This window comes from Physeter macrocephalus, chromosome 2 (genome assembly GCF_002837175.3).
Source record: "Physeter macrocephalus isolate SW-GA chromosome 2, ASM283717v5, whole genome shotgun sequence".
Classification (NCBI taxonomy): Eukaryota; Metazoa; Chordata; class Mammalia; order Artiodactyla; family Physeteridae; genus Physeter; species Physeter macrocephalus.
The window spans coordinates 15,609,835-15,621,294 of record NC_041215.1 but is presented as its reverse complement, the minus strand read 5'-3'; the positions used below and the strand labels follow the sequence as shown (position 1 = coordinate 15,621,294).

Genomic DNA, 11,460 nt, shown 5'->3' with positions numbered 1-11,460 from the left:
ATTCCATTGAAAAGGTTTTCTGGTGGTTTCTCTGCCTGTGTTTCACACATGCTAGTGTCTGAGGCTTCAGGGCTGGTCTAGGACTGTGGGGTTCATCCTCCTACCAGAGCCAAGTGCCCCTGAGGCCAGGGGACTTTTTAAAGTACCAAATGAGTGGGGGTGGGGAGGGGGGACAGAATTCTCCTAAAGGAAATGGTGAAAGATGAAAGTGGAACAGAGTCTTTTTTTTTGGTGGGGGGAGGGGGGGAGCTGCTCTGCGGGGCTTGCGGGACCTTGGTTGCCAGACCAGGGATCCAACCCGTGCCCCCTGCAGTGGAAGCACGGAGCCCTAAGCACTGGACAGCCAGGGAATTCCTGGAACAGCCTCATTATTACCGAATAGTGAGGACACAGAAGTGTCCATGTTTGTGAAGGGTCACAGTTCTGTGCCAGGCCTTAGTGGCCTTATGGTTTGACGATGGGTCCTTGGAGAGAACATATCCCACCCGCTGCCAGGACAAGGTCGGCTCAGAGACGCGACCTGCGACCTCCTGTCACTCAGGCCCGGGGGGCGGGGCCCTGTGAACTGTCCAATCAGGGGAGTCGCCAATTATTTTACGTGGCGGCGCTGCTCCGATGACGCCGGAGGCGTGGACTGCGTGCTCAGTGCCGCTAGTTCTGGCAGTGGCCGCATCAGCTCTTGCTACCGTTAAAGGCTCCAGGTTGGTTATGCCGCATTCTGTGTCGCTGTGACCGGCACTTGCCGCGGCAGTTATGGGGTGGACAACCGGAAACTCCAGGAACCGAAAAATGGTGGGTGTGCGGGGTCGGGTGTTGGGAGAGGGGGGCGGTGGGACTGAATGGAACCGGGCCTCCCGCGCGGCCAACTCCAGAGTCTGCGGACCCGAGTCAGCCGGTGGCGCGCCACACAGCCTAGGGGCTGGGTCGACAGCCGGGACCCCCAGGTGTACTGTCCTGTCCCTGCGAACCCGAGTCTCCCCAACACAGCGCAGTGGCCATAGGGAGGGACTCGGGGCAATCGTGACTCGGTCTCCGGGGTACACATGTGGGAGCAGCTGTGGTCTGGGGGTGTCCGGTTCCCCCATTCTCTCCAGGGGAATCATTTTACTCTCACTTTTTAAAATGTTTGAGGAGCAGGATCGCAAATCCACGATCCTGTCCCCCCAGCCTAGGTCTTCCTAGGGCTGGCAATAAATCCCTAAATTTACAGATGTTTCCCCGCATTTCCAAATGCCATCTTCCCCTCTGCAGTTCATAGTATCACTATTAACTGGTTTTCTCCGTGGTGCGTTTCAAACGGATACAGTATTTTAATTGTTTAGTCATTTATCAACGGAGCCATGAATGGCTCTTTTTAAAGATTGATTGTTAACAGCTATTTTACTTGAGAGGAAAGCAGAGAACCACCACCTGGAATATGTTATATGGAATGCTTGTGCCTCTCCTCTCAAAATCTTTCTTGGTCACGGACATCCTATGGGAAGACCTTTGGGTGGAAGGTCCTCTTGAGAAATTTTCCTGGGTGATCCCTTTTTCAGCACTGCCCCCGTTCCTGAGTTTCTCTCTTTGAAAAGATTTATTCATTTATTTGAGACTCAGTTTTTCAATAAGTGTAAATTTTATTTATTCAGGAGACCTGGGGAGACAGTATAAAGTTTTTCCAAAGAGGCAAGAAAGGTGAATTTCAGAAAAATATTTCATTATTACATTCTGTGTATTAAAATTTTTGTTTCCTTTTTTTTTCCCCACCCTGAGTGGATGTAGTAATATTCTGAGGTCTTTTGAGTGATTTCCAGTGGCATATCAGGACTTAGACTTGCAAAATCTAGAAGTGTTCCAATACGATTGTTTACAAATCAGTTTCTTTTTTTGGAATTAATTCATTGACATCTTCATCTTCCGACAGGAATAGATGTTTTGGGATTTTCCTGTTGATCAAATAAAATTGCCTTACAGTCTTCTCTCTTCCTTTACACATAAACACTGGGTTGAGTGATTTTTCTGGATTATTGAAACACTGGGTTTATGTCATTTAAATTATCATTGGTGATCCAAAGTATTGTGACTGGAGCAGAGGCCTGAGGCCAGTGACTCCAAACTAAAGTTCCCATCTGGAGCTGGCAGTGGGGGGGTTTTCTTTGGCCTAGATGTTTTATGTTTGAGTTCTGCATCCACGATATAGGTGCACTCGGAGTGAATTTTGTGTATTCAGAAAGTCTGTGGTCAGGAGTTTTGTCTCCTGGACAAAAAGTTTATGAATTTGGGAGTTTAAGTCAGATCTTAAACTGAATCTGCCTGAGAATTTCCTCACTTGTGAGAATGTGAGGAGAGTTCTCTCCAGTGACTGCTCAGGTGTCCCTACCCTTCTTCACCAGGGACTGACCCACCTTAGGGGTTGTATCTCAACCTGGGTATCTAGACCCCAAGCTTGGGAATGTGTTTAACTTTTCTGAATGTGGGTTTTCATTCTTAACTGTGGGCAAGCAGGCTTCTTACCTGAGCTGATTTGAATATTTGTGTTTCTTTTCTTTAGATGCCTTTATCTATTGGATATTTCAGTCCTTTAACTCTAGTTTCCCTTAGCAGTTTGCAATTTTATTTCCTTGGTGAGTGTATACGATTTTTGATTTCTTAGGCTTTGAAAAATATAAGTTAATTGAAAAATATGTGTGTAAGGCAAGAAAATCCTGGAACCAAACAGAATTTCTGCTCCTTTTAGGCAACAGAATCTTAAGCTGTGAGATGGGTATGTTTAGGTTCTCAGGCACATTTTTCATTTTTAGATCAGTTTTTGTATGTGCTTGTCCCTAGAGAACTTTGATATTTAAAAGTCTGTACACTTCTTAAGGCAAGTGAATTTCTACTTGTACTGATGAGTGAAGAAAACTATTGAATTTCTGTTTTAATTGATATGAGAAAAACTAGTCAAACTTAGGAAAATCTTTGAAAATCCTAGTAGGTTTCTTCTTGGATTAGATGCAAACCCCTAATGCATTATAATATGCTACTCATTCCTGACCATATCCTGAGTGTGAAATATAGTGGAGGGACAAACTATGATGTCGTTTGTCCTTTTAGTTAGAAAGACATTTGAAGTTTTTCACTTTCTACATTTTGCAATTTTATACCCAATAGTGTTTAAATAATTAAATTTAGAATGATTTCCTATGTAGAGAAATTAAAATTAACTTAAAAATAAATTTAAAGTAGCAAAAGTTAATTAAAAACCCTACTAGGTAGGAAAGTATGGTGTATATAAATTTCTCTTAATTTTAAATAATGCTTGTAAAGGATTTAAAAAATTGTAAGGTATGAAACAGTGAGATTTCCGGTTTTTTAGAACATTTTAGGCTTACAGAAAAATTGATCAGAAAGTACAGTGTTTCCACTTGACCCCTCTGCATCCACACAGTTTGTACTATTTTTTTACATCTCATGTTATTATGGTATATTTGTTACAATTGATGGATCAATATCAATGCTATAAAGTCCACTGTTTATATTAGCCTTGACTCTTTGTGTTATACAATGTAGGGATTTTGGCAAATGTATAATGACATGTGTCCGTCATTTCTACATCATATAGAATAGTTTAACTTTGCTAAGGATACCCTGTGCTTCACCTGTCCATTCATCCCTCCCTCAAACCCCCAAATCCTTCCCAAGCAAAGATCTTTTTACTGGCTCATAGTTTTATCTCTTCCAGAATGTCCTATACAGTAGGAATCATACAGTATGTAGCCATGTCAGAGTGTCTCCTTTCACTTAGCGATATACTTCTAAGTTTCCTGTTTCGTTCAGGCAAATTATGCTCAGAGACTGAGGTTGTCTTTGCCAGTAATTTATTTAACACAGGTTCAACTGCGGGAATTATAATTTATAATATTTCACAAGCCAATAGCAAATAGGATAATGTCTTTTAATAAGCCAGTAAAGACATAACATACCCCAAACCAACGATAGTTTAATTACACTGTTGTTCCAGCCAAAGGGAAGATGAAAGAAATAAAGTCCAAATTTAGTTGAGTTGCACCTTTATATGAATTGGTTCTTGATAGCGTCAGTCCTTCCAACTAAAAGCTGGGTATCAGATGCCCACTTAGATCCCTCCCTGCTGGGCAAAGGCACTAGTGTTGGCAGGCAAGGTAGGCTGCTTGGTCCACGGACCATTTCATGGCTTGCACCACTGCCTATGAGGAGTAGGCTGGCCAAGGCAGAAACAATTATGTCCCTTCTCTTCCTGAGACTGCTGCTTGGTTTAACACCACTGCTATCCAAGAGTAACCTGGCCACAGCAGGAGCAAGTGTCTCATGATCTGAGAGCTTTTTAGATTAGCAAAGAGTAGCCTTACCCAGACTGAACACTCAAATTAAGTCCTCACAAATTCTTGGTGTTTAAAGTTTAAATGTCCGTCACATGATTATCACTCCTCCACATGTTCATAATGATAAGAACAATTTTGATGGCGTCATCCTGACATGGCCTCCCAAAGTAAACAAATTCACTCTTGGACCAAAACATCTTTACTTGAGCCATAAACACGTAGATCAAAACAACTTCACTTAAGCCATAAATGCATAAATTTGAAATTATAAAAAACCAGTACACAGCAGTTTCCTCCTTGTCTGTTGATAACTTGATAGCTCATTTCTTTTTATCACTGAACAATATTTCATCATATGGATATACCACTGGTTGTTTATTCATTCTGCTATTGAAGAATATCTTGCTTAACTCTAAGTCTTGGCAATTATGCATAAAACACCTATAAACACTGATTTGCATATTTCTGTGTGAAGACAAGTTTTCAACTCATTTGGGTAAATATAAATATACAAGGAGTATAATCTAGAAGCTAGATCCTATGATAAGGGTATGTTTAGTTTTGTGAAAAAAATGCCTGTCTTCCAAAGTAGGCATACCATTTTCCATTCCCATCAGCAATGAGTAAGGATTCCTGTAGCTTTACATCTTCATCAATATTTGGTATTCTGAGTGTTTTGTATTTTACCCGTTGTCATAAGCGTTTAGTGGTATCTGTTTGTTTTATTTGCAATTTCCTAATGACATTTGATGTTGAGCTTCTTTTCATATGCTTATTTAACATCTGTATATCTTCTTTATTGATGTGTGTGCAAATATTTTGCCCATTTTTTCCCCCATGTTTGGGACTTTATTTTTTTTCCCCCAGGGATTCTTGCTTTATTTTCAATTTTGCCCTCTTTTTTTTTTTTTTTTTTGGCTGTGCCACACAGCATGTGGGATCTTAATTCCCCAATCAGGGATCAAACCCACGCCCCCTGCATTGGAAGCATGGAGTCTTAACCACTGGACCACCAGGGCAGTGTCCCGAATTTTGCCCATTTTTTAACTGGATTGTTTGTCATCTTACTGTTGCATTTTAAGAGTTCTTTAGACATGTTGGATACCAGTCCTTTGTCAGACAAGTGTTCTGCAAAGATTTTTTTCCCAATCTGTGACTGTCTTTATATTCTCTTACCACTGTCTTTTGTAGCACAGGGGATTTTAATGAAGTGAAGCTTATTGTTTTCTTTCTTGGATCTTGCTTTTGGTGTTGTATCTTAAAATCCATCAATTAACACAAGATCACCTTGGTTTTCTCCTATGTTCTAGAAGTTTTTTACTTTTGCATTTTACATTTAGAGCTATGGTCTATTTTAAGTTTTGTGTAAGGTCTGTGTCTAGGTTTACTTATTTGTTTTTTGCATGTGGATATCCACTATTTACAGCACTGTTTGTTGAAAAGACTTTCTTTTTTCCATTGAATTGCCTTTTAGTCCTTTATCAAAGATCAGTTGGCTATATTTCTCTGGGTCTATAAGAAAGCAGTTGACTTCTGTATTCTCAGTCTTTCTATACTCTCATTAATTCCTGGAGTGATCTCTGGTGTTATGATTTCTTTCAGATATTTTACATAGAAGATCATGTCATACACAACAAAGACAGTTTTATTTCTTTCTTCCCAATCTGTATACATTTTATTTCCTTTTCTTGCCTTATTGCATTAGCTAGGTCTTCCAGTACAGCGTTGAATAGGAGTGGTGAGAGTAGGCTTCCTTACCTAGTTTCTTACCTTACAAAAAAAAAAGCATCTAGTTTCTCACTATTGTGATGTTGCCTACAAGTTTCATGAAGATGTTCTATCTCAAGAGCCTGAACTCCCCTCTATTCCTAGTGTGTGTATCATAAGTGGATGTTAGATTCTATCAAATGCTTTTCCATTTTACTTGCACTCCTTTCATTCCGGATATTACTAACTTCTGTCTACCCTTTTTTCTCAGTTAGCTTGACTAGACCTTTATCAATTTTACTGATTATTTCAAAGCACACCAGCTTTTGGTTTTGTTGATAGTCTGTATTCCTGCAATTTTTATGTCTTCCCTAATTATTTCTTTTTTCGGTCATTTTACTTATTTTTATTGAGATATAATTGATATATTACTTTCAAGTGTACAACATACGATTTGATATTTGTATACATTGTGAAGTATTACCACAATAAGTCTAGTTAACTAGACTAACATCATCACACATAGTTACAGTTTTTTCTCGTGATGAAAATTTTTGAAATTTCCTCTCAGCAACTTTCCAATATGCAATAAAGTATTATTAATTATAGTCACAATGCTGCACATTATATCCCCTGACTTATTTTATAACTGAAAGTTTGTAACTTTTGATCTGCCTTCACCTATTTCGCCCACCCCTCAACACACACACCCTCCCACACACACCTTCACGTCCCACCTCTGGCAGCCACCAATCTATTCTCCATATCTGTGAACTTGGGTTTTTTGGGTTTTTTGTTTGTTTTGCTGCGTGGCTTGCAGGATCTTAGTTCCCTGAACAGGGATTGAACCCAGGCCCACGGCCATGAAAGCACCACGTCCCAATCACTGGACTGCCAGGGAATTCTCAGGGTTTTCTTCCTTTGTTTCAGATTCCATATATAGGTGAGATCATATGGTATTTTTCTCTCTGACTTATTTCACTTGGCATAATACCCTTAAGATTCATCCATTTCACAAATGGCAAGATTTCCTTTTTTATGACTGACTAATATTCCATTAAATATATATGTGTGTGTGTGTGTGTACACATTTTTAAAATCCATTCATCCATCATTGGGCACTTAGGTTGTTTCCATGTCTTGGCTATTGTAAATAGTGTTGCAGAGAACATGGGGGTGCAAATATTGGGTTGGCCAAAAAGTTTATTTGGATTTTTTAATTTTTTGAGGAACGTTCACACTGGTTTCCATAGTGGCTTCATCAATTTACATTCCCACGAACAATGCACAAGAGTTGCCTTCTCTGCACTTCCTCACTAACACTTGTTTTTGTCTTTTTGATAATAGTCATTCTAACAGGTGTGAGGTGATATCTCATTGTGGTAGTAACGTTGAGCACATTTCATGTACCCACTGGCCATCTGTATGTCTTTGGATAAGTATCAGTTCAGATCCTCTGTTCATTTTTTTAAATCAGATTGTTTTTGTGCTGTTGAGTTGTATGAGTTCTTTATATATTTTGGATAGTAATTCCTTATCAGATATGATTGCAAGTATTTTCTCCCACTCAGCAGTTTGCCTTTTCATTTTGTTGATGGTTTCCATTGCTGTGCAGAAGCTTTTTAGTTTGATGTAGTCCCACTTGTTCACTTTTGCTTTTCTTGCTTTTGTTTTTGGTGTCAACACCAAAAAAATCATCTCCAAGACTGATGTCAAAGAGGTTACTGCCTGTGTTTTCTTCTAGGATTGTTACAGTATCGAGGCTTATGTCAAGTCTTAGGCCATTTTTAAAAAATTTTTTATTGGAGTATGGTTATTTACAATGTGTTAGTTTCAGGTGTACAGCAAAGTAAATGAGTTATACACATATCCACTCTTTTTAAGATTCTTTTCCCATATACGTCATTTCAGAGTATTGAGTAGAGTTCCCTGTGCTATACATACAGTAGGTCCTTACTATCTTTTTTTTTGGAATAAATTTATTTATTTATTTTTGGCTGTGTTGGGTCTTTGTTGCTGCATGAGGGCTTTCTCTAGTTGCAACGAGCGGGGGCTACTCTTCGTTGTGGTGCACAGGCTTCTCCTTGTGGTGGCTTCTCGTTGTGGAGCATGGGCTCTAGGCGTGCAGGCTTCAGTAGTTGTGGCTCATGGGCTCTAGAGCACAGGCTCAGTAGTTGTGGCACATGGGCTTAGTTGCTCCACGGCATGTGGGATCTTCCCGGACCAGGGATGGAACCTGTGTCCCCTGCATTGGCAGGCAGATTCTTAACCACTGCACCACCATGGAAGTCCTCTATTTTTTATATATTAGTGTTTGTATGTCTATCCCAATCTTCCAATTTAGTTAATTCATTTTGAGTTGATTTTTGTGTATGGTGTAAAATAGTGGTCCAGTTTCATTCCTTTGCATGTAGCTGTCCAGTTTTCCCAAACAATTTATTGAAGAAACTGTCCTTTCCCCATTGTATATTCTGGGTTCCTTTGCCAAAAATTAATTGACCATATAAGCATGGGTTTTTTCCTTAGACTCTTTATTCTGTTCCACTGATCTATATATGTCTGTTTTATGCCAATACCATACTGTTTTGTTTTTAGCTTTGTAATATAGTTTGAAATCAGGAAGCATTATACTACCAGAATTGTTCTTTCTCAAGATTACTTTGGCTATTCAGGGTCTTTGTGGTTCCATACAAGTTTTAGTATTGTTTGTTCTATTTTGTGGAAAATGCCATTAAAATTTTGATAGGGATTGCATTCAATTGTTCATTGCATTGGGTAGTATGGACATTTTTCCAATCCATGAGGGCAAAATATCTTTCCATTTATTTGTATCTTCAATTACATTCATCAACACCTTATAAATTTCAGTATACAAATCTTTCACGTCCTTGGTTAAATTTATTCTCAGGTATTTTATTCTTTTTAATGCAGTTGTAAATAGGATTTTTTTTTGTCATTGAAGTAGAGAATTTTTTGTTTTTTTACAAAAGATAAAATTTAAGTTTAGACTGATGTTTCCACAGGACTACAGGATTTTAGTCTGTCTAGTAAATGTGTATCTCTTTTCTCTCAGACTGAAATTCCTGGTTTTCAAGAGTTTGATCTAATTAGAATATGATCTGATTTGCTAATTACTATTTGTTTTTTTTTTAAATTGAAGTATACTTGATTTACAATGTTGTGTTAATTTCAGGTATACAGTAAAAGTGATTCAGTTATAGATAATCCTTTTTCAGATTATTTTCCATCATAGGTTATTACAAGATACTGAATATAGCTCCTTGTGCTAAATAATAGGTCCTTATTTATATCTATTTTATATATAGTAGTGTGTAACTGTTAATACCAAAATCCTAATTAGTATTGTTTTCTTAATTTCTCTTTGATAATTCATTGTTAGTGTATAGAGATAGATTTTTGTATATTAATATTGTATCCTGCAGCTTTACTGAATTTGTTTATTGGTTCAAACAGATATGATGGAGTCTTTAGAGCTTTCTATATATAATGTCATGTCATCTGCAAATAGTGACGGTTTTACTTCTTTCTTTCCAATTTGGATGCCTTTTGTTTCTTTTTCTTGCCTAATTGTTGTAGCTTATCATCCAATACTATGTAGTGGGCATCTTTGTCTTGTTCCTGATCTTAGAAGAAAAGCTTTTAGCTTTTCTGTATATTAATTTTGTATCCTGCAACTGTACCAAATTCATTAATGAGCCCTAGTAGTTTTCTGGTGATGTGGCTAGGATTTTCTATGCATAGTGTTATGTCATCTGCCAAGAGTGACAATGTTACTTCTTCCTTTCCAGTTTAGATTCTCTCTCTCTCTCTCTCTCTCTCTCTCTGATTGCTGTGGCTAGGACTTCCAATATTACGGTGAATAAAAGTGGCAAGAGTGGGCATCCTTGCCTTGTTCCTGATCTTGGAATACTTTCAGCTTTTCACTGATGAGTATGATGTTAACTGTGGGCTTGTAATATATGGTCTTTATTACGTTGAGGTACATTCTCTCTATACCCACTTTATTGAGAATTTTTATCATAAATGGATGTTGGATTTTGTCAAATGTTTTTTCTGCATCGAGATGACCGTGTGATTATTATTATTCATTTTGTTAATGTGGTGTATCACACTGATTGATACATAGCTGTTGAACCATCCTTGCATCCTTGGAATAAATCCCACATGAACATGGTGTGTGATCCCTTTAATTTGTTGTTGAACTTTGTATAATAATAGTTTCTTCAGGATTTTTATATCTACGTTCTTCCTGGACTGTAATTTTCTTGTGGAGTCCTTGTCTGGTTTTGGTATGAGCAGAATGTTGGCCTTGTAAAATGAGTTTCAAAGTGTTCTGTCCTGTTTTTTGGAAGAGTTTGCAAAGGATTGACATTAGTTTTCTCTAAATGTTTGTTAGAATTCATCAGTGAAGCCAGCTGGCCCTTGACTTTTCTTTGATGGGAGGTTTTAGATTACTGATTGAATCACCTTACTAGTAATTGGTCTGTTCAGATTTTCTATTTCTTCATGATTCAGTCTTGGGAGGTTGTATGTTTCTAGGAATTTCTTATAGGTTGTCCAATTTGGGGGGCGTATAATTGTTCATAGAAGTCTCTTCTGATCCTTTGTATTTCTGTGGTACCTTTTGTAACATTTCTCATTCCTGATTTTATTTATTTGGATCTTCTCTTTTTTGTCTTTGTGAGCCTAGCTAAAGGTTTTTCAGTTTATCTTTTATTTCTTTAACATCTTTATTGGAGTATAATGGCTTTACAATGTTATGTTAGTTTCTGCTGTATAACAAAGTGAATCAGCTATATGTATACATATATTCCCGTATCCCCTCCCTCTAGCGTCTCCCTCCCACCCTCCCTATCCCATCCCTCTAGGTGGACACAAAGCATGGAGCTGATCTCCCTGTGCTATGTGGTTGCTTCCCAGTAGCTATCTGTTTTACATTTCGTAGTGTATATATGTCAGTGCCACTCTCTCACTTCATCCCAGCTTACCCTGCCCCCTCCCCGTGTCCTCAAGTCCATTCTCTACGTCTGCTTTTTTATTCCTGTCCTGCCCCTAGGTTCATCAGAACCTTTTTTATTTTTAGATTCCATACATGTGTGTTACCATACGGTATTTGGTTTTCTCTTTCTGACTTACTTCACTCTATGACAAACTCTAGGTTCATCCACCTCATGACAAATAGCTCAATTTCATTTCTTTTTATGGCTGAGTAATATTCCATTGTATATATGTGCCACATCTTCTTTTTCCATTCATCTGTCGATGGACACTTAGGTTGCTTCCATGTCCTGGCTATTGTAAATAGTGCTGCAGTAAACATTGTGGTACATGACTCTTTTTGAATTATGGTTTTCTCAGGGTATATGCCCAGTAGTGGGATTGCTGGGTCATATGGTAGCTCTTTTTA

General features: G+C 38.4%; 1 protein-coding gene across 1 annotated transcript in view; it reads left to right on the top strand.

Annotated features, from left to right (window-relative positions):
- Positions 1-659: 659 nt before the first annotated feature.
- The window catches only part of ZNF14 (zinc finger protein 14), a 37,549-nt gene continuing 26,748 nt past the window's right edge, over positions 660-11,460 (top strand). Inside the window, exon 1 of the mRNA XM_024134047.3 lies at positions 660-792. Coding sequence (XP_023989815.1) covers positions 754-792 — 39 coding nt within the window. The 5' untranslated portion in view covers positions 660-753. The remainder of the gene's footprint in view (positions 793-11,460) is intronic.